The 24,046-nt window shown below is 31.8% G+C and overlaps 2 protein-coding genes across 4 annotated transcripts; one reads left to right on the forward strand and one right to left on the reverse strand.

The window, feature by feature from the left end:
* Positions 1–4,557: 4,557 nt before the first annotated feature.
* LOC118028437 (homeobox protein BEL1 homolog) lies at positions 4,558–8,459 on the forward strand. Of its 3 annotated transcripts, none has more exons than XM_035032001.2 (5): positions 4,558–4,863; positions 5,037–6,014; positions 6,432–6,814; positions 7,257–7,317; positions 7,489–8,459. In XM_035032001.2, the coding sequence occupies exons 2-5, from the start codon at positions 5,103–5,105 to the stop codon at positions 8,119–8,121; spliced, it is 1,989 nt and encodes a 662-aa protein (XP_034887892.1). In that variant the 5' UTR covers positions 4,558–4,863; positions 5,037–5,102; the 3' UTR covers positions 8,122–8,459. The 3 variants fall into 3 exon arrangements, with proteins under 3 accessions (XP_034887892.1, XP_034887893.1, XP_034887895.1); XM_035032002.2 differs by having other exon boundaries at positions 5,043–6,014; positions 7,489–8,373; XM_035032004.2 differs by having other exon boundaries at positions 4,558–4,859; positions 7,489–8,373.
* Positions 8,460–19,377: 10,918 nt separating this feature from the next.
* LOC118028438 (uncharacterized) lies at positions 19,378–22,969 on the reverse strand. The gene is made up of 3 exons (XM_035032005.2): positions 21,706–22,969; positions 19,817–20,359; positions 19,378–19,702 (listed from the first exon to the last, which is right to left on the reverse strand). The coding sequence occupies exons 1-3, from the start codon at positions 22,615–22,617 to the stop codon at positions 19,601–19,603; spliced, it is 1,557 nt and encodes a 518-aa protein (XP_034887896.1). The 5' UTR covers positions 22,618–22,969; the 3' UTR covers positions 19,378–19,600.
* Between the last annotated feature and the right edge of the window lie 1,077 nt (positions 22,970–24,046).

Consider the following 24,046-nt stretch of genomic DNA (forward strand, 5'->3'; position numbering starts at 1 on the left):
AACTATTTTTTAGGGTTTTACTTCTTTGTTAAGAGGTTGATCTAGTGAATAATTAGGTTTTCTTGCTTTCTTTATTTTCTAGGTTCAAAGAATCAACATCCAAGAAAATTACTAAATTCTTTTCAATATGCCAAATTAATATAAAAAATACATCCTTTAAATAATTTTAAAATACAATTTAATTTCAGACATAAATTTATCAAAAAATACACCCTTAATGTCTACGAAAAAGAGCTAGGTCCAACCTGTCGATGATCGCCATCAAATAAAGCTGCACCTCCTGTGGTATATGCTGCCTGTACCACAGCTCTCGTTGTGGGGCAGTTTGTAACTGTATTTTAAATAGTGTTTTTTTTTTTTTAATTTTAATTTTTTTATAGTTTATAATATCCTATAATAATAATAATTTGAAAAAAAAAAAAAAACTTAAAAAATCAACCGCAGTACAAAAAAGAAATCCATTTGCTTCGATTGGTCCAAGAAAACAAAAAAAAAATGATGATGGACCACTCTATTCGTCCAGCAAAACGTAGCCCTTGTAAGACCCTACAATCACAATTTTCAAAAACATTTCAAGAACATATACTGCAGCTAGTGACATAGTGATAAGACTCAGAGTTTCACAGTTGCTTTTAACCCCCCGAATTTTGTGGGTGCTAATTTACCTGGAAAAAATCCCACAAAATCACAAACAAAATATACACTTTTTCGCTTTCTGGCTTCGGTTAAAAAAAATCGCCATCCACATATAAGAGAAAATGAAAGTTACTGCAGACCCTGAACTGCTGCGTCTTGCTGATAAGATGCGCAGTCGACATAGTGATAAGATGCGCAGTTTAATCAAGAGAAGAATAGTTTTTTTTTTTTTTTTTAACATAGTTAATTTTTTTTTTGTGATAAAATAATACAATGTAAAAAGTATTTTAAAAAATAACACAATTGAAAAGGTCATAAATAATATTTATAATTCTCAAGTCATGAGTGTCATATGCGACTTTTTCATACTAGAAAAAGAGAAAAAAAGAAAAAAAATTAGAAACACACCGAAACTTCGATGATAACATTACTAGTAGCATTGAAAATATTTTGACGAAATGAACTCAACAACACCAAGAAAGGTCATAAACAATAACATGAGTAGGTCACACGAGTAGGTTATTTTGTGTCATTTGATTTATTTTCTCATGATCTTTTTTATAATGCCGATGGTGTCATCATTGAAGTTTCAATATGCATATGAAGTCATTTTATTATTTTTTTTCTTTGTTTGTTTCTTTCTCTCTTTTCTCTTCTCTTTGTAATTTGTGAAGAGAAAGGAGATAGAGAAAAGTAAACGTAAAAATAAAAAGACCTTAGAGACACATCAACGTTACAATGACAACATCATTTGAACCATATAAAAGATTTCGACAAGATAAATAAAATGACATCAAAAAAGGTCACAAATGATGAATGACATAGGTCACACGAGGCGTGTAAAGGTGTCAAGACTCACTTGTATCTGGACTGCTCGTGTGTTTCATTTTGATCACCGTTAGTGACCTTTTTTAATGTCATTTGATTTGCATCATCGAGATCTTTCCAACGATATCGATGATATCATTATTGGAGTTTCGGTGCTTCTTAGAGATCTTTTTTTTTTTTTTTTTTTCTTGTTTTATTGAATCTTGTATCCAGTAATTTTACAATTTAAAAAGGTCATGGATGACACTTATTACTCGTGAATCACAAATATTATCTATAACTTTCTAAACCATGTTATTTTATTAAATATTTTTCACACTATATTATTTTATTAAAAAAAATATATATATGCTGGAGTCCCAATAAACTCCAGAAAAATAAGTAAATAAAAGTGCAAGCAGAGAGCGCACCGAATTGTTGATGTAAGCAAGAAGTGTAATTTAGTGTAGGTTAGTGTTGCAGAGTTAAAGACAGAGAGAGAGCGAGTGGCAGAGAGAAAATTGGCAAGCGGCGGAGAAAGCTTTGGTTAGAGGACCACCAACTTTTAACGGACAAAAATTAAAGCTTGTGAGAGTTTCTTCGCCAACTCTCACCTTAGGGGCGTGTGTTAATAATGCGTATACACTTGTATTTATTCAACGGTATTATCCCATCATTAGAAAGGAGGCCCTCATTACGATTGCAGGTTAAATTAATTTATTTTCAATGTAAAAATAAATAAATTTAATTTAAATAAATAAAAAAAAATAAAAATCAAATTAGATAAAAAAATAAATAAATAAACACTTTTATATTTTAACAAAAAAAAAAAGAAAAAAGAAAATAAAAAAAAATCACCAGAAACTAATTACTATGCGGTATACCCGCCACACTATCAGAAAAATATTTAACAACTATATATATATATATATATATATATATATATATATATATATATATATATATATATGAAATGATCAAATCAAACAAAATTCAACTTGTTAATTAATAAAAAAAATAGTATGAAAATATAAAAATACCACTTGTTGCAAAGTTTGAAAAATTATATTTTTAGGGTACGATAGTTTTTACACTGAAACTTTTAAAATGTGAAAAATACTAAATTGCCATCAATCAATCTTGTAACAAATTTTGCTTTTAAAAATAATATAATTTTTACATGGTTCATGAATTCTTAATTGTCAAATAAGAATTCATCTTTTAAAATAATTTTGATATAAATGATTTTTGTTTCCATTCCCATTAGCAACATAATTTGTTTGTCTAGTTAAAAAAAAAATAGTGTTGATTGTGATTGATACACTTATTAATTTATCTATCCTCCTCATATTTCAATGCAATAAGTATGTTCATTTTGAACTTGAAAGAATTATATCTCTATTCTTCGTTAAATTCACGTTAATTTAGGATTTATGTCCTATAATCACAGATCAAAGCTATATATATGATCTTATACATGATGTTGAACACAATTTTTACCTCAAAAAAAAAAAAAAAAAAAAGAAATGCAATTGATATATAGGGTGTGGTTGGACAGGCAAGACACGGACGCGCGTGGGAGGTTGGCATCTTTGATGATGATCAATGGAGAGAAAAGGTGATGGTCCCCCCTTGCAATGGAGAAAGAGAGGGAGGGAGATGGGTGGGATACTTTATTAGAGCAATTAATTAGGGGATTAAATGTGGAAACATTGGACCACCTCATCTCTTTCTCCCTCACCACAGTCCCTTATTATGGGAACAAATTTTTTGGCACTACACACCACCACCACCACCACCACCACCACTCCACTCCACCAGTCGCATCCATTCTTTTCATACCATTCTCTCTCTTAAAACTCCACTCGGAGTTTTTTCGGCCATGTATAAATGAACCAATTGCAGCGCACACAAAATTCAGGCCCACTTCGGAGATAGGACCAGAGGCTCTCCGACGCATAAGTCTCACTGAAACCCATCTGAAAAAGCCTCAACATAACTCCTACTTCGGAATGGTTTCTTGGAATTCGTCAGAACTGCGAAGATCTCTTTATACTATACTATGAATTAAATGAGTTTTTTTTTTTTTTTTTTTTTTTTTTTTTTGGGGTTGTGTTCCCTTTACTCATTTACCATTTATTGTAGGATATCTTTTCATATGATATGACTATGGGTATTTCTAGGGTTTTCATGGGGTCTTATCATGTCATGTATATAATCCAGTCATGGATGAGAATTGCTCGTATCAAAAGTTCTATTTTCTGTGGTGTTCTATTAGATTGTTTCAAAAAATAAATAGCACATGTTTTCGAAGTTATATAAGACTATTTCATGAAATTCTATAACGAACTGGAAAAAGGTTAATCTAGATGCATTCCAAAAGAATTATAGAATTATATGCCTATGTGTATGGGCTAGGCTAGCGAATAATGGAGGGATTAGTAGTATACTAGCTTTTATGTGCCCCGTAAAAAAGAAATTCAGGTCTGAGGAGCTATGTTAACATTATCATTAAATCAAAAAATATAATTGTTTTGGATTTTTTTTATAAAAATAATTTTTCCATTCAACATAGTTGTTGTTTATTTTAACCAACATATTATAAAATAACCTGAGTTGCGAAATGAATTTATTATAAAATAATTACAAAAATTAATTAATATATTTTACAATATAGATAGTAAAACTCCATTAAAAAAACACTAATATATGGCGTAGGTTAATGGTATGGCTTTATTAAAAAAAAGTCATTAATTAAAGCAAGCAAAAGAAAAAGGTCATGTGGCGGCTTGTAGTTAGTGTAGCAGGCAAAGGGCGATTACTTCTTGCTCCTGGTTTACGTGTCATCAGTGAAGCAGAGGAGTTCAATATATATATATATATATATATATGAAACTTTAATCACTATAAAACAATGATTTTAGGATATATTATTTTTCTTGGTTATGGTCATATTTTATTTGGCTGGTGTGAAATAATTGAGGGAATTATATGGTTTTCTTACTAGGAGAAGTCTATTTTGGACGTATTTATACCTTGCTGCATGGACCCACTTGAGCTAGCTAGAGAGGGGGAGGGAGGGAGGGAGGGAGGGGCATATATCAAATGATGATCGTGGCTAGAGGGTCATCATCACTTCTATCTGATCTTCTATTTCAGAGAAGATATATTTGATCTTTTTTCTTCTTCCTAGGTTTTGCTTTCATTTCATGACATGCCATGTTGGCTTATTAAGAGAAGCAGACTGAAAAAAGGAGGGCTTTTCACCTCTCTTTGGCTCCCTCCATTTTATCATAAATCATCACCTTCTTCTTCTTCTCTTCTTCTTCTCCCCCACCAATTCTCCACCACTGAGCAGCACAAACCCTCTTCTTGTATATTGATTCTTGACAAACAGCCACCCCTTCTTCCTTTAAGTAGGTAAAGTCTCCTCTTCAATTAGCAACAAAAGGTTACAGTTCTCCATTTGTTTCTTTTCTTTTTCTGGTTTAGTTGAGTATTAAAAAAATGGCAATTTCGTTGATTGCCCTTGCTTTATGATACTTGTGACTGTGTTTCTTTTATTATAGTGAATCTTGATCATGAAATTGTAGTTGCAGAATCAACATCAGCTAAAAGAGGGAACAGCAATATAAAGAAGAGAAATTTCCTGGGGTTACATGGCTAGAGAACCGTGTGAAGATAAGTCGAGGAACATGGTATCCTCAGGAAGTTTTTGTTACCCAGATGTTTCATCTAGTAACCCAACAATCCAAACCCATCTTGTGAATCAGATCCAAGGATTTGAATCCAATCCGGACATCTTCAACCTGACTACAGGTATGGAGATGATAGGGTTTTCAAAGAATCTACAGCACCAACAAAGCGACAGTAACTCTATTATGTGGAAAGGTTTCTTTAACAAACCAGCAAACAACCACCACCCTGGTGGTCCTTCTTCTTCAAAGACGATTCATGAATCGACAAGTGGTGATTTTTATCAACATGAATTCAGCAAGCCTGATTTCTCAACTGGGATTTCTGAGGCAAGTAATGAGAATCTAATGGTTGGGGCTGATCACTCAGCTCCTTGGCAAGAAAACAGGTTGCTTGTTGATGATTCTTCGTTGACATGTATGTTTCCATGTGAAGGAAATGAGAGGCCAAGTCAAGGTCTTTCACTCTCTCTGTGCCCAAGCAACCCTTCCAGCATTGGGTTACATTCTTTTGAACTAAGACACACCCCTACTCGTCAGAATCAAGATAATTCGCAAGAAGAAATGAGGTTCTTTGGCAAATCTCCTGCAAATATACAGCAACAGATGATGCAGGATGGTTTTTTGACAAAAGCTGCAAATTTGCATCATCAAGCGCAGTTTCAGCTGAGGAACTCAAAGTACTTGGGTCCTGCACAGGACCTATTGAATGAGTTCTGTAATATTCGGACAAGGCAAGGTGACGCGTCAAAGCAAAAGCCACACAAGCCTAAACAGTGGGATGATGATCAGAATGGAAGTTCTTCAAGAAAGCAATCTCTTGAATTCATTGAATTGCAGAAGAGAAAGACAAAGATGCTTTCAATGCTGGAAGAGGTATATATGTTCGTGAACTCCTTGTTTTAAAGTCTATAAAGATCCTATCTTTTTCGTTATTCCTTTCGACAAAGATAAAAAGGACACAACAACATGTTTCTTGTACCTTAATTACTGACAAGAAAGATTGAAAATTTTACTCTTGTAGCTGATTAGTTGTGGTTCTAAACTTCGTTCCTGAACTAATTTAGCGACTTGGGGCCTCGTCTTTAATGCCCCCATCATGACAATTCAAGCTTTTTATGTACTTTCAGAAACCTCTATTCCTTTATTTTCTTTTCATGGCATCTTTGTTTTCATCTTATTACTCTCCTTTCTGTATGTATTAATCCTTGCTGAAACTCGTATTTCAATGGCTAATAAAAACTAACAACTCAATTTTCACATCTATCTCTATCTCTTTCTTTTTTCTTTTAGGTGGATAGAAGATACAGGCACTACTGTGATCAAATGAAAGCTATGGTGTCATCCTTTGAAGCTGTGGCAGGTACTGGAGCAGCCTCAGTCTACTCAGCTTTAGCATCTAAAGCCATGTCAAGGCACTTCAGATGTTTAAGAGATGGAATTGTGGCTCAAATTCATGCAACAAAGAAAGCTATGGGAGAGAAAGATCCTGTTGCACCAGGTACAACAAAAGGTGAAACTCCAAGGCTTAAGATTCTTGATCAAGCTTTAAGGCAACAAAGGGCTTTTCAACAAATGAGCATGATGGAGAGTCATCCATGGAGACCTCAAAGAGGCCTTCCCGAAAGATCTGTGTCGTTTCTCCGAGCTTGGTTGTTTGAGCATTTTCTTCATCCGTAAATATCTCTCTCTATCTTTGAGCTTCTACAAAACTTATTCTTTATATAACTACACTACAAAGTAGATTTAATGAAAGAATCAAAGTTTTCTGCAAACAAAAACAAAATACAACACATGTTGTTGTGTTATAGCCCCAGTAACTTCTTTCATATGTTAAAGTGTTAAGAAGGGTCCCAATCATTTTGCTTTCAAATACCTTCTTAGTCTCTACCCACCTCCATCAGATTCTTTTTTTTTTCTTTCCTTTTTTTCATATTATTTCAATCATCTTAGTTCTCATTCTATGTACATATTTTAAATTTTTGTGTGGATTTGATTCTATTGCATAGGACCCATATCTCTCACTCACACACGCAAGAGGAGTTAAGTAATATACACATGTTGTTCTAGCCTCACATCAAGCTTAACCTCCATGTTTTTCATGGCAACCTTTTGCAGGTACCCAAGTGATGTTGATAAACATATTTTAGCCCGTCAAACTGGTCTCTCGAGAAGCCAGGCACGTCCACATCTCTCTATAGATTATTTTAATCTTACATGAATTAATCTATAATATCGATGGGACATATCTTCATAGGATATTCCACAGTTTTACTCATGTGATTACAAATGTGATTATATGTATGATATTAAATTATATGATGCCTCTTGTTTTTACGTCTTTCAATAGGTATCCAATTGGTTTATCAATGCAAGAGTGAGGCTATGGAAACCTATGGTGGAAGAGATGTATGTAGAAGAAACAAAGGAGCAAGACAACAACATGGCCTCCTCGGATGGAGTCACTGATCTGGATGAAAATATTCATGGCCGGCCTAATCAAAATCCTTCCTCAACAGATCAAAAACCGACACCGGACCATCTCATTCGAATTGACTCTGAATGCCTGTCTTCCATTATCTCTAACCCAGATAAAAATGGCACCAACAAAAGCACTATATCATTTCAAAGCCACCACTTGCAACACCAACAACAGAATTTTGGAAACTTTGGTAGTATGGATTTGGACTTTTCATCTTACAATCATCACGCGGCGGGTGGGGTTTCTTATGCTAATGATAGTGCTAGTAACCAGAACTTCAATGGTGGTGGTGGAGTGTCGTTGACATTAGGGTTGCAACAACATGGAGGGAGTGGAGTGAGCTTAGCATTCTCTCCTGCCTCTCAAAGTTCTCTATTTTACCCTAGAGACCATATTGAAGATTGCCAACCAGTCCAATACTCACTTCTAGATGGTGAAGGACAGAATTTGCCTTACAGGAATTTGATGGGAGCTCAGTTACTGCATGACATGGCTGGATGAAAAAAAATTGCTTGATCGGACATTCGGTGGGCATATTGCCGGAGTTCTTACTAAAGGTTGCTGATGGTTGATAAGTAGTTTTAGGTGTAGATAAATACTCCATACGTATCTACATAAAGCTACCCTAGTTAGTTAAAAATACTGTGGACATTAGTTCCATAGCTAGAATAGTTTTGCTTCTTTTTTTTTTTTGCAATGGAAATTAAGAACTTGTTTCGTTTATGAGAGGCTAATTTGGAATTGCAAGTGATCGATGCAAGGTAATTCAGGTATTAATTTCTTCCCTCTTTTGGGTAGAATCAGTTTTTCAAGAATTTTATCATGTTTTATTTTCTGAAGGTAGAATTGCCTCTCTCTCTTCCTTTCCTTGTGATTGCCTAGGCTCAGTGATTGAATCATTTCTGGCTCTTGTTTAAGTGGTGATTTCATTTTTTTTATAATGGTTTATTATAGCTAGATATTTGTTTTTGATTTGCTAGACAGAATTAAGTAAGCAGCTCAATTTGGTTGGACCTCAGTTTTGGAGATTAAGACAATTGCTATACATGGTGGTCCCTAATTCATCTTCATGAAGGTGATCTTTCATGCTCATAAGAATTGCTTGCTTAATGATTTGTCCACTTTGGCTACTGCTTTTGCTGATGGAAAGGTGCTTCTTTTACCTTCCTTTTCGACTTGGTGTGATAGCTAGAGGATTTTCTAGGATTATATGCTCCTTCAAGTGGAAAACGCAGCTCTTCCGGAGAAGATTTTTATTTATTCCTGCCCTTATTATTATTCCCATGATTGAAGATCATGAACTTGTTGAGGTCATCAACATGAGTAGCTTTTTTTCAGTGGGAAAACAAGTAGTAGTGGCCTTCTCGATTCTTGATTTCGTAATAAAAGTTTGAAGTATTTTTTACCATTAGCAATGGTTTTAATTTTGTATCGCTTGCTAATTGATTAAAGACCTACATAAATATAACCATGTAGTAGCAAGATGAGGCAAAAAAATACATGCATTAGCATATGGGAGCATTAGTTAAACAATAGTTAATTAAGCATATGAGAGCATTAATTAAATCAAGCAAACAGCAATTAATGTATGCTCTTTTTGCTCAAACAGAAAGTGGGAAAGGTTTTAGTGATTCATGCATTACCTTTGACGCTGATGTTGATGTTGATGATTATCATTTTTTATAAGCTGTAACGCTTCAATCATTTACTTGTCTTGTGAAAAATGTGTGCCTAACTGGCTGCTCATCCTGAAGGTGACATCGCTAAAAAGCATTATGTTTTTTTTTTTTTATATATTGCACACATTCATTGAAGGCATAGAGTCCATTCTACTGTTTGCGAATTTCTATCTTGAAACTCCTCCTTATTGAAGAATCTAAGCTAAATTATTATACTAATTAATTACAGATCATGCTGGTGGATCGATCTATTCAAGTAATGGATGGAAAGTTTCTCTACAAGTCATTTAACAATGGTGATTTTGCTGCACCTCCAACAGTGCATTTTCACTTAAAAATATCCTAAAATCTATCATAAAAACCTTAATAGTCTTATTTTCAACCCCAAGAAATCCTATAATTAATTTATAAAACAAAAATCAAACAAAATAAAAAAAAATACAGGCCATGCTCTACATTTTTAAACATGGTTAAAGGATAAAATCACCTCATTTGAACTCCCATTCCAAGACTAATTAATTGATACTAAGATTGATCTTTCTTTCTTTTTTTTTTTTTTTTAATGGCAACTTTCTTTCTTTCTTTTTTTTCTCAACAATTAAGGAATTAAAATATGATAAAAATAACGATTTTGTAAAAACTCAAAACTATAAGAACTAAATAATGTAAATATAAAAAAAGTTTACGAGACCAAATGAAATATTTTGCAACTTATAAACAATCAAAATCGCATTGTTCTCTATAGTCCAAAGTGTATTTTTTATTATTATTATTATCTTGGTGAATAGTATAAAACACTCAATGAGACGCCAAATCTTTTTAATTTATTTTATACTAACTTTGTTTCCGTAAAGAGACACAAGGTTTCATCCCCCAATCACTCCCCAGGTTTAGCTTCTTGTTTTTCAAGACTAGAAGACAAGAATCTCTTGATATTTTGCCGTTTGGTTCCAAAACGATGTGTGTGTGTCATGAGTTTGATACATCAAGCTATATTCCTCTGTCTAAAATTAACCAGGTTCATATTGGGCCTCATAACCCCACCACTAGCAATAATTGAGCCCAAAAGTAGGTTATAGAATTTCTCTCGGGCTTGGAGCCCAAATTTATTTTTCTAGCTAACTCATTTCATTGAGCCAAGACTTCGACACAGTCTAGGATTTTTTATTTTATTTATCTGTTTCGAGAGGTCCAAGGCTGTGCTCAAGGACAGTGGTCCAGGACCCCTTGTGTTTAAAATGCCAACCAGGTTCTGGACAAATTTCTCTTGCCTACAATCGTGCACCGACCACAGGCAGGCCCACTCTTGATCATCTTGATTTTCTTGTCTGCTATTTTATTTAAAAACAATACTAGCTTTGAAAGAAATCTCTTCCCAAGCCAATAATGCGACATCTGAAATCGGCTGTCCGAGGGTCCGACCGTACCTAGTGGACCAATGCATGCCCACAATTCAATTATAGAGCATACAGTCGATGTGACCCTAGAAAAGAAAAATTTCAATTCAGGTGTTTTCTATTGGTCACACCTCAATTCACGTCTGCATAGCCCGTATCTCACCGTATTTTCATTCTTCTACAGCGTCTCACGTAACACTTTGTACGTGGCAAGAAATCCATTTGGAGCGCTTTTATTCGTTATCGAACAAGATATCCTGTAAGATACTAAGATTACGATTACGATTACGATCACAAATACAAATTATTAAAATTAAAATTAAAAAACTAAAATGCCTCGGTGCATCCACAAAGTGCCCGTACACCTTACAGTGGAATGAAAATGTAAAATGAACCTCTTGCTATGGTTAAATAAAATTATTTAACTAGTTATTGAAAATAATATAGTCTTTTTTATAGAATGTATTTATTGATATTATATTAGTAGAAAATAAATTGGTTTTTTAATATTTTAGAAGTACAATAAGATAATTTAAATACTGTTAAAAATTTTAAAAACTAGGGTCTAGGGGATTTTTTTTCTTTTAAATTTTTCACAGTACAATAAAATGATTATATTGTCTTTAAAAGTAAATATTTTAAAACCAGCTTCTAGTATTTTCATCATGGTTTTTTAATTATAAATAATGTAAATGAAAGATAATTTATTCTTTTAAGAAATATAAATAAAAATAAATAAAAATTAAAAACAGTTAGCACGTACAACATACACGCTAACGAGTGGTAGGCACCCATGTTTCATGTTGTGTCTTCTAGCTTCCAAACATCGTCTTCCGCAACTACATTGGAAGCATCATGACTTCCTTTTTCCAGTGATCAAGTGCATGCAAATGATGGCGCACCAATTTTACTCCTTTGGACTTTGTTTCTTTCACTTCTTTTTTTTTTCTTCTCGCCTAGAATTTGCGTCAACCTTTAAAAAATTAAATGTGTCATGTCAGTTTGAATTTGTGTCAATCTTGGCTCTCATTATTTTTATTGGTTTATTTTTTTAATTTCATTATCACCATTTTATTTTCATTTAGTTTTTGTATCCAATTGATTTTTTTTATTTACATCCTTTGACATTAGGTTATTCAGCTTTAAACTTTGTGATTTTCCTCGCTTTCCTTGTGGAGTTCTAATCTCATATCCGAAGTTACTAGTTAAGTCAATTATTTTAGGTTGACTCATGTTTTTTTTCAATGTTTTTTTAATTAATTTTATTTTTATTTTTACCTTTCATCATTAAGTTGTATTGAGAGCTGACCTCTATTGTTTTATTAAGTTTCTTTTATACGAGGTTATCCTGATTTCACGATGAGGCAACAAGTTTAGCATGGTGACTCAAGTCAAGTTTTTTTTTTTTTTTTTATTTTTTTTTCAGTTTGTCCTTCAAAGTTTGATTTTTTGGTTATTGAGCTTCAAATTTGTTTTATTTTTCTCAACGTGAGGTTATCACATTCTCATTCTATTTTTATTTTGTTACTCAATAAGATCATTGAAACTTTTTAATAATATTTAAATGATATTTTTTTTACAAAACTATAATAGTTTTTTTTTATTGTCATTGATTTTTTTAATTATATTATTAAATTAATCGAGATTATTGAACTCGTTCAAATCAATAACCCGAGTTTTAGAATTTTTTTCCTTTAAAAATAATATCATCATCTGAATATTATTTTTACATTAAAATAAATTTAACCCCACTCATAATATAGAAAGAACCACCTATCTATCTAGTGTATAACGAAAAGGAAGTTACAAAATAGAAAAGCTCCCATTATTTGAGTGCTGTCTGTTGGTATGCTAAACTCTCCTCAACAATGGATGGTTAGGTCAAATTTCTTTGTTAAGCAACACAAATCACTCATCAATGTCTACTTCCCATCGTATCATCCAATCCTTTTAACAAGACACAACTCATGAAAAATGACGAGAGACAGAAAAATCTACTCAAACTACCTTTATCAAAGCAAGTCCCAATATTATCTTCTTTTTATGAATTGAGTACTGATGCCGTTGTCCCCTGCAACCACCTCTATTATTATTATTATTATTATCAACAAACTAAATGAGGAGGAAATTCATTGTTCCACTCCTTACAAAAGACTGCTAAATAGTGCTGTTTTTTTTTTATTCTTTAATTTTATAAAAAAAAAATTATTTTAATTTCATGATTTGAAATCATAGGTTTGATAGATTAATTTAAGTTTTTTTTTTCAATTTTCATTATTTAATATTTAATTGATTTAGAATTAAATTTATAATTTATTTTTAATTGTTTTCTATGAAGTTATCATGGTCTCATTACTCAGGTTTACTCAAGTTGTATTTTGTTATTTTTTTAATTAATTTTTTTTAATTTTATTTTTTAATACTGTGTTGATTAAGAATTGAGTTTCATAATTTGTTTTAATTATATGGTATGTATACACATGACCCAAGTTAAGGATATGATAAGTTGACTGAAGTTGTTTGTTTTTAAGGTATTTTTTTTTTAATTTTACTTTTCAATATTAATTTGATTGAAAATTAAATTTCATAATTTATTTTGATTTATTATCTATAAGATTATACTAGTTTTATGATCAAGATTATAAATTAACATGTTAATTTAGATTGAGTTAGGTCAATTTAATATATTATCTATTTAAGTTTTTCTTTAAATTTGTTAAATTGATCCAATGATATTGAATTAATCTTTACATGGTTAAAAAAAATTCCTCTGGAAAAAATGTTAGCGACATCTAAGGCACTTTTATACATTAAAAAAATTAATTAATCCAACTGCACCAATGACCTAGTAAATAAACTAAAACATTCAGGTTTTCACTTTAGCATTTTTCACCATAATGACACTATTTACACGTGACTATAAATAAACCAAAACATCTAAGTTTTTCAATGTGTCATTTTTCACTATAACGACACTATTTACACACACTCATTTTAATATTCGCATTATTGTTCTTAGCCAAAATTTTCTTTTCGGTCCTTGAATTTTTTTTACACTTCAATCATTCAATTTTATTTCTTTGTTGTTTCATCCTCATAAATTGTTTTGGCATGAATTTATATGTTGAGATTACCCTCGCATATAGATATGTTAGAAATTATTTCAATGTTAAACTAAAGATTACTATTGCGAAACATAATTTTAAATTATAGTTAAAAAAAAAAAAAACAAAGATCAAAATTTGAAAAAAAAAAAAAAAAAAACATACATTTTTTTCATTGTGATGGTTCAAAAGGAGTGAAAAACTTGAATTTAAACCCTAACATTTTCACTTTTTGCATATTCAATGGTATTTTAAGTTTTTGTGTTTTTTTCCTAAAAAAATATTTTATGTTTCAATTATGATAGAAAAGAACAAAAATCACTAAAAATAAAATATGAGAGAGATGGGGTTTGACATACTATATAGCCTGCTTAATTAAAAAAAAAAAATGATTTTAATATCAATGAGTTCTTTTTTAAAAGGAAATCACTATTGAGGTAATTTAACCATTTTAAAAAAAAAAAAAGAAGAATAGAACCTTTTTAATCAGTTTGATTTTTAGTTCTTACACTTACTAAATGTTGTTTTTCCCTTTTAGGATAAATTTATTTAAATTACATCCTATTATATATATAACAGTGTCATTAATATAACTTGTAAGGATATACTTTAAAATAAATAAAGTTTTGAGGACCAAATTGGGAAAAACTTAATTCATCTACTCCCAAAACATTGTTCATTTATTGTAAATGAATCGGACCCATTGGAGAGATTTGCTTGAGAAATAAACTCCCCAGCAAAAAGGATTACTCGTCCATTTACAAGAGAATTATACCACACTTTATCGAATACATTATTGTGAATTTATGCTGCAGCTGATCATGCCTGAAAATATACTGTTAATTTTCACTACAAGAGGGGACACAATCCGAAATTGAAATTATAAATGGGGTGGTATAATAATTTTTAATTATTATTGACATGAGGTGTTTGAACTAGTATGCGTTCATCTCGATTAATTTTCATGAATTTTAAAATTAACGATCAGATAAATTTTTAATGATCATTTATATTAGTAATCTCGGGTTCTAAAAAAAAAAAAAAAAAAAATAATTTCAAGTATTTATTATCCAATCAGAATCACCTAGTATATGGTTGGTATAATAATTGATGAAACGCGTGGAAGAGAATGGCCACCGATCATCAAGGAATAGGACCCACCTCTCTGTAACAAGAGAAGAAGAAATGAGAAAAACTCTTGCTCCGGGCGCTTTCTGGGGAAAACCATGCCGGTGAATTGAAGATCCCTTCTCCTTGCTAGATCTTACCTACCTTGAGAAATTGCGGTCTCTAAAAAGGCAACTGGAGCTTGGAGGTGGTGGCTGGTAGAATTATTGCAGTCATGGGACATGAATTCTTATAGAAAGCAATGTTGGAAAAGTAGTTTGACATTTTACATATTTTATGTGAATTTTGGACCGACACTTTTGGCGTGTTATGACTATGTTTCCTTTTGTTTTTAGGTTATTGAATTTCAAGAACACGTGATTAGTTTCTGTCATTTTAGTGCTGGTTAGATTTGTGATATATTCATCAACAAGATGCGTGGTTCCACTGGAAAGAAGAAGAAGAAGAATGCATGGTCTCAAAGTGGCACACAGCGCATAGTATAGCAATCATCAAATTATTAAGGTAATGTATGTTTATTGTTTCAGTGTCGAAAAAGACAGACAACACGAATAGAAGGAGATATAAATTTATCTCTAATGTATCTAAAAATATTATTTATTTATTTTTTAATTCCTAAAATATTCATGCAAGTAAAATTTAATTTTAAAATTATTAAACTAAAATATAAAATAATAAAAATATTTATTATTATAGTTTTAAAATTCGATAATTAACTCGATATATAGTGTTAATAATAATAAAAAATAAAAGGTCCAATCTTAGTGTTCTCTTTGCTTCCATCCTTCCGGCGAAAAATCTTCCTCAACCCGCGCCCATTTATAGAGCGCCCTTCGGAAGCAACTGGAAACAATAATAAATAAATAAGGAATCAATGGGTCCCTTTGCCCCGCTATAGGCTCTTTCTTTGATCGAGACGCTCAATCATGCACCATATAATGTTTTTTTTAAAATTGTGATAGATTTTGTTTTTTTATTTTTATTAAAAATATATTAAAATAACATATTTTTTTATTTTTAAAATTTATTTTTAATATCAACAAATAAAAAAATTAAAATTTAACCAATTTTTATCAGAGTCGCAATACCAAGCCAGCCTAAATGTCGGTCACTTCTCAAACAAAAGGCCAGGGACCCTGTGGTGAGCTGTGTCAATTCCTGAATATTTCGCCCACCGTTGCAGATAAGATGCTAAAGTTAATTTATCTCGTCAAAAAAAAAAAAAAAGCTTTGCCTTTAAAAAACGTCTTCGATAATTATGTTTGAGAAACGGGAAATGGTGTTTATATTTAATAAACCAAATAAAAAATTATACATAAAAATTATTATTAACACTAATTAAATATTATATGGGAAATTGATTTTCTTAATATAAACAAAAAATAAATATACATAAAATATTTTATGGATACCATCTTTTTTTATATATTTATTTATTTATTTTATTTTAAAAATTAATTTTAGTTGCCAAGAGCAAACACTTTTTGTTTTTATAAATATATCATTCGAGTACAACTGGTTTATATAAAATATAAAAAAAATATATTATATAATTAATAAAAAAAAATAAGAATTAATTACTATTTGAAAAATTTAAAACTAAAAATGTTTAAAAATATAAGAGAGTGTATTAATTAAAGCTTGAATAAATAAAATTAATAAAAAGTTAAAAAAAAAAACCCACACATCTAATAATGCATGAAAAAGCCCAAGCATTTATGGTACTAAAAGGCCATTCCCACACACCTGTTAAAATTGGTTCACTTGATCGTGAACCAATTTTAACAAACAACTAAAAAATTGTTATTTTTATGTGATATATATTCTAATTGAATATCCGTTTATATTTTTAAAAAATGTTGCTCGTATTATTTTTATATATAATTATTAAAAGAGTCTCAAATAAAAATCTCTAATTTTATTTAAAAGATATATCATAATTGAGTGATTTTTGAAGCATTATTGTAATTATTTATTTTAATATATAATATAACTAAAAAAAAAAAAGGATGATGGCTAGAAGAGATTAGTTGTTAATGGGTCAAGAGTGCCAGGTTTGCAGGCCGACTCGTAAAAAACTGGGCACGACTAAATTTTTTTATTTAAAAATAATCTTATATTTGCTTGATTTTTTCAAACAAATGAACAGTATTGTATTTGTCTTAACAAATAACATGTCATCCACTATGATAAATTCTAGCAAATTCGAAGTATTTGGATTCAAGAACCTGAAATTTCAACTCATTTTTACTTATAAACATCTTAAAAGCATTTTAAAAGCCTCTATAACTTGATTCACAACCCCCAAACATCTTTTAGTATGTAAAAAAATTTAAAATCAAATCAAATAAATAAAAATATTATAGGCAACGTTTTAATTTTTTCAGCATAACCAAAAATCTAAAACACATTCATTTTTAATACCCCTCCTCAAGAGAAACCTGTTAAAACAATCATTGATTTTTTTTTATTATTGTTGAAATATGGCTGATTAAAAACTCTTTTTCCTCCACTTTTCTAGCCATTTTCCATTTTCTTTGTCAACATCTAGAGAATTAAAATATAATAAAAATAAAGTTTAAAACCAAAACATAAATATTTAAAATTACAGGAACTAAATGTGAAAAAATGAAAAATTGATGGACTAAATTATATTCTTATAAGTCTAAAGAAGAATAACTTTTGCATTGTGGATGCACAGTTGCAGTCCACGGTGCATTTATATCCATGGCTCTTTTAGTTTTTTTTTTTTTTTTTTTTTTAATAAAAGTACTACTAAAGGGGAAAAAGGAAATGCCATGGATGACATGATTGAAGGGTCAAACAGGAATCCAAAGCCTAGTTAAGAGTAAAATTGCAATGCAAGGGAAAAAGGTTATAGAGTTGTGGATATGTTAAAACTTTTAAATTAAGAACTAAAAAGACGATGTTTGTGTTTTATGAAATGAAATTGAAAAATATATGAATTGTTAAATCATCGGAAAAAAATGGTTAATACTAATTAAAATTAAAACAGGAAGGTTATCTTCATTGTAGAAAAAAATAGATATACATAATAATTTTTTATCTAATTAAGTGGGTAACTTTTAAATTTTTTTATTTAACTGTGAAGCCATAAAAACAAATATTCATAAAAAAAAATTCAAACTATGAAGAAAAAATGTGTTTTTCAGTCAAAATTCTCTCTTTTCATTCATGTATTTTTTTTAATTAAAAACATATTTTTTATTAGCATTATGGTTTATTGAATGAAAGATTAAGGCAGTTAAAATAAAAATTAGAAAAAAAATATATTGATTTAAAATACATTGTAAAAATGTATCTCTCTAATAAAAAACTTTCTTTTTCATATTCATGGGTTTCCTTTTTTCTTTTAACAAAAGCATGGATTATTTTATTAGAAATATTGTTTTTTAAATTAAAACTTATCATAATCTTAAAAGTAAATTCAAAAAAATTATAAATAAAAAAATATAAAAAGTTAAAATGTGAGAGAAATCATATAAAAAATTCACAATAAAAAATAATAAAATAAATATTTCTATCCGCATTAAATGTTCATGAGGAAATTTTTTTATCCGCATTAAATGTTCATTTACCAGACTTTCCAACGACCTCTGTACCATTATGTTCCAGTTCTACAAGAGTTGGAAGGACCTAAATGCAAAGAAATTAAAATTGGTGATTGAAATGTAAGACGGCTACAATTTCAAGGAATTGAAAGGAAAAATGAGCTATGAACATTAACGTGAACAGGGAAATGAAGAGAAGAGTTACAGCAAATGAACAATAAAAGCTTCGAATCTTTTGGTTTCTTTTATATTTTATGGCCAAACTTTCCGGCAACCATTATTCCATACATTTTATTTATTTAGTACTTATTTTTATTCACAAAAGGAGAGAGAGAGGGAGGGAGTGTAGCATTTACCAGACTTTCCAACCATCTCTGTACCATTATGTTCCAGTTCCACAAGAGTTTTTTAAGAATATTTCTCCCATTTTTATTTTTTTGGTGATATTTCATTGCACTGGGAAATGCTTTACCAAGTTTAAGGCGTAGCTTTCGATTTACAATCTCATCTATAGGACATCTTGCTATCCTCGCGGCTTTAAAAGCCCAAGCAGCTGCCATTTTACTCGAGTTATTTTTGGAGAGGTAGAAATGGTAATATCAAGTAAAAGAGAGCCATCTGATCTCTGATGGAACATGGTGAGGCACCATGTATTGCATGCACATGGGGACATGATGCTGCTGTGCTCAAATTGATCCCATGCTCAACTTTCTGTCATAAATTACTATTTCCCTCTGTTTATTTATGCCATATGCTCTGTCCAAGGGAAACAAGATACTGTAGGTACAAGCAAGAATCATAATAGATTTTGATAGAATTAAGGGCAGCACATGCCTTTTGGTAAGGCTACTATATCTTGGTCTCTAAAAATAAATCGAGAAATTGAAAACTACATCTAGCACATGTATAGAATGTGTAAGCCACAGTGTTTTATATATGAACATATTTCTTTTCTAATGATTCTTTGGAATGGGCTACACTGGAATACAGTTACACGTACAAAATTGGTAACTAAAGAAATAAATTAAAGAACCAAGAATTTGAAAGGAAAAGAAGGGAAGCAGCTCCTATCTTGAAACTTTTCACTTTCCCCCTCCCCCCTATACCTCACTGATCTCGTCATCCCTGCAGACACCCACATTGATCACGACACTTCCTTTCTTCTTTGAGTTCATTACACGGCAGCAGTTTCTTCTTGGAGACTGCGAATTACATGCACAAACAAAGCCACAGAGCCCCCATGTTACTCTTTCTGGTTTATCAAATACAAGTTTGAAGGTGCTAGTGACAAAGTAAACAAAATTAGAGCTACTTACTCTATCCCATAAATGAGGATCAGGCTTCTTGTGAACCACAATTGTCTCAATTTTGTCAGGATCAGCCATCTTCCACTTGCATGCAGGATGTGGGTCGTAATGCCTGGAATACTCGCTCACTGTTGTGTTAAGTGAAGAATCAAATTTGACCTTTGACAAGTAAAACACAAAGGGCTTTTGGCAAGGGTTTCGGCTGACTGGACGAGTGTTGAATGCGTATGCTGTGTAATCTGCTTTTCTGTACCAATTCAAGAATGTTCTTGAAGGCATTTCTATCTCGCGGGGTGAAAAGACCCCTCGGAAAATTTGAACTGCAAAGCCCCATGAAACAGAAACGGTCCACCTCTTGGGTTTATCATAGCAAATGGATTGCTGCATTAACCCTGCAGAGTCGAGCTTCATTGGCACTGTTAACCATCGAAGGGCTTGAACTCGAGTTGCATTTGGGAAAATGGGCTCAACAACATCAAGATGATGCAACGAGACCAAGGGTGTAACAGGATGCGCTGCAAGGAGTCCAAACAGGTTCCCATACACATCATACTGACAGGCAACACAAATTATTAGAATCACTATTTCAATGGCAAGGATCATACTTCAGAAACTAAAAAATTCATAAAAACATAGAAGGACAATATAAATATAATCAATGCCCCTGAGTGGATAAGCCCTCTTTCCTGTCAACTAGCTTCATCAATTGGAGTTCATTCCATATTTTGCAAAACAAATGATAAAAGAACCCTACAAATCAAGCAGCTATTATTGAGCTCCTGATTCAAATAATGAATTTTGTCTCACTAATGACAGTGCTTTGCGTCCAAGCAACCCTTTAAAATTGCATGGAGCACACCATACGCACGCAATTGCCAACACAATTTGTACCATAATTTGCCACAGAAGAAAAGCCTGAGAGTGGTTAAAAAGTTATCTTCTCTTGATATGGCCTACTATTTTTTATAAACTTTTCCTAGATTGCCAGGCATCAAAACAAACTGCCTATTGTCCACTATAAGAAATTTGTGCCAATAATATCAAAGATGCCCCATTAGAGGGCATAGCCCACGAACATACTATGCTAATTATGTGGTTCCTTTTACAATCAGCAAATATGTACACCCTATATCAAGACCAGTTTCTCCAGTCTCCCCAGCAAAATCAGCAGAATTTTCTGTCCACTTTCTGGTTAAACGAGTGCGACATGCACGAACTCAGAATGCATGCAGGTAGTGAAACAGGCATGGTGAGGGGCAAAACTAGGTCCAAGTCCAAAGTACACGCGGGACCCAATCCGACACCCTGCAAACTCACCAATGGACAGGACATCTTATTGAGTTAATTAGGGTTGGAACTCAGGACTCGAGAGTTTACGGACCAATGTTAGCACCTAGAACAAAGTGGCCAAACTCACGATTCACAGTTCACAGTTCACAGCTCACAATTCAATGTCCATTAACATCTCCCTGAAATTTCCCGAAAAAAAAAGTATTGGAAATGTAAAAAGGGAAAGAATCCTGCTGAACAACAATTAGCATTGCCAATGAGCATGTAGCTCGAGCAGTAGGGTCCCCTCCCCCAAGAAGAGTTCTTATGTTCGAGCCTCTCTTTTGTAATAAAAAAAAAAAAAAACAGTTAGCATTAAGTGCGCCTTTTAGTTCCATCGCCAAGCTACTTCACGCAACCAATATCGGCCGAAATATCGGCAACTAATCTAAAAACAGAAGAATCCAGAGTTCAAAGGCGTCCACCTACCACTGGGTTTGTATAGTAAACTGGACACTCCCAATTTGTTAACACCATCAAGGCAGAGAAATCAAAACCAAAAAACACCAAACAAAACCCACAAAAAGACATCACCTAGAACAGTGAAAAACAGCAAGAAATTCAATTACCTGGTGAAAGCCAACTTCTTTAGTGAGGGGGACACCGAGTTCAGCCATACAAGCCTGCATTCTATCATCAGATCCATAAAGCCCTGGGTATCTCTGTATACATCTATCCTGCATCTTATCAAGAGCTTTCGCTAACGGATAACTAACAGCAAAACCACCTCCACCATAAGCCATTCCATAAGAAAAATAAATGTTTTGCAAATGAGATTCTGATAAGCTTCCAATATAATAATACTGATTATGATCATACTTTCTCAAGATTCTCACAAGATTCTCCGCTATAAAAACAGTGTCATCATCTCCCATTACAAACCACCGCACATTTTTTAGCCCGAGACGCAATGTTTCGGACACGATCCGGGAGATCCTGATTGCAGACCTATGACCCTGTTTGTTTGTGTAAGAAAATCTTGATGTATCACTCGAGATTTTAATTGGTGGCAAATTGTTGTCTTCTCTTCCTTGATTCTTCACTTTGTCGTCTAACCAAACAATGCCTCTCATTTCTTGAGGTTTATACCAAATCTTGATGTAATTTTGTCGCTGTTCCCATAACTTTGCAGACGCTGCAATACCAAAAACTATGTGTTGTAACCCAGTTTCTTGACGGGGTTCACGATTTTCTCTTCTGTGAATGGCTAGAGATGTGTGATTTTGAATCAAAGGTAAGGAATTGTTGTGGGAATTTGCAGAAAGATGACGATTTGTAGTGAAGGGTTCATCATTGCAAGCACGTGAAGTTGAAACAAGCTTGAGCGTGTAAACAACATAAGAGACTGAAACAAGGAGGATTAGCCATATCATGAGTTTTGGTAATGTTCTGGTTTGTGACCCAGAAATTGGGTTGGCAGACGGACTTCTCATTTGATCCCAGATTATCTTCTCTGGATCTTTCTGGGCATTCAATTTCATGGTTTCTTGTCTTTTTTTCCTTCTCTTACCTCTCTCGCTTTGTAAGAACACTTGTCTTGTTTTTTGGTTTTGAGGTTGTGAGCTACTTTTTACAGCTAACAAGCAAAAGAAATGTGAGTTGAAAGATGATATATTTAGGAGAATCTAGGAGGGTTTTCTGCTAGATTGGGGAGATACTGGTGCCTGGGAGAGAGAATGGAGCTTGAATCTAGCGAGAAAAGAAATTGAGGGACTCGAATGAATATAAAAACCAATGTGAAAACTTAAAACCCGGAAAGGGAAAGTGAGGGAAGGCGAAAGAAAGTGAGGTAAAATTTTTGGGAGGTGAGGGATAAGGGAATTCAATTACAGCAGAGGAGAGAAGGTAAAGATCAGATTAGACTGAGAGACCATGCAGAGCTGCCAGGGTGCACCCTCTCTCGGTAAAGCGCTACTTTCTCAAGAAGTTTTTTTAAAAAAGATATTTTTTTTTATTTTAAATTAATTTTTTATATATAATTTTATATCTTGACATGTGTAATTAAAAATATATTTTAAAAAATAAAAAATATATATATTTTAATATATTTTTAAATAAAAAACATTTTAAAAAGTATTTATTACCATAATCTCAAACACTAATTATATAAAGATGCTATATTGCTTTTATTTGTATTTAAATATATATCATGTTTTTTTATTTAACAATGACATAATTGGTGAATGAGTTTTTAAGAAATTTTCTTAGTTGTTTTTATTTTTTTATCATATTTAATAATTTTATTTTTTTTAATTTGCTTAGAATTTTTATTATTTTTCTTTTATTTTCAAGTTTTATAGTTTATTTATGTTGATATTTGGATTTATTTAATGAGTACAAAAGAGAAATGTTCATTAATAATAATAATAAAAATTATGGTTTTCTTGTGGTGACTCTATCTGACAAATTTTATGTTATCTGTATTTATTATCTTTTTTGTATTGTTCTCACATGCATCAGTTGGTATTAGAACTCAATAATTTTTATTGGTTATTATTATATATTGTTGAATAATTATAATGAAGGGGTGGTTATAAAATAAGACATGCTCATGTAGAAAGGATGGGGTGTTTCTCTATCGAAAAAGAGATGTTTAAGGACCAGTGATATAAAACATGTAAAGGCATATTGCAAAATTGATTTGTCAGCTGGTGATAATAAAGTTACAAATACAAGTTGAAGAATTATCATGTTTAAATAACATAGATGAAAAAACAAAAATTAGATGAGCACGAGGAGAGTGGTCACAAATCCATGGTTAATTTTGAAAATATGCTTTAAAGTCATAAACATATTACACAATTTTTTGATCTGGATGAGTATTGTTGAAATATCGATAATCTTGTTTATGATGAGATAAATGTGGATTGATATCTGCCATCAACTTGTAATATTTATTTTGATGATGAT

Source organism: Populus alba, chromosome 3, assembly GCF_005239225.2.
Source record: "Populus alba chromosome 3, ASM523922v2, whole genome shotgun sequence".
Lineage (NCBI taxonomy): Eukaryota > Viridiplantae > Streptophyta > Magnoliopsida > Malpighiales > Salicaceae > Populus > Populus alba.

What these genes read in the sequence shown, in the direction of transcription:
- LOC118028437 (XM_035032001.2), top strand. Translation starts at nt 5,103, where the DNA reads ATGGCTAGAGAACCGTGTGAAGATAAGTCGAGGAACATGGTATCCTCA. An exon ending in TGCTTTCAATGCTGGAAGAG is followed by an intron (nt 6,015 to 6,431) that starts GTATATATGTTC and finishes TTTTTCTTTTAG; the next exon opens with GTGGATAGAAGATACAGGCA. An exon ending in TTTGAGCATTTTCTTCATCC is followed by an intron (nt 6,815 to 7,256) that starts GTAAATATCTCT and finishes AACCTTTTGCAG; the next exon opens with GTACCCAAGTGATGTTGATA.
- LOC118028438 (XM_035032005.2), bottom strand. Translation starts at nt 22,617, where the DNA reads ATGAAATTGAATGCCCAGAAAGATCCAGAGAAGATAATCTGGGATCAA. An exon ending in AAGAAGTTGGCTTTCACCAG is followed by an intron (nt 20,360 to 21,705) that starts GTAATTGAATTT and finishes GTTGCCTGTCAG; the next exon opens with TATGATGTGTATGGGAACCT. An exon ending in ATCCTCATTTATGGGATAGA is followed by an intron (nt 19,703 to 19,816) that starts GTAAGTAGCTCT and finishes TGTAATTCGCAG; the next exon opens with TCTCCAAGAAGAAACTGCTG.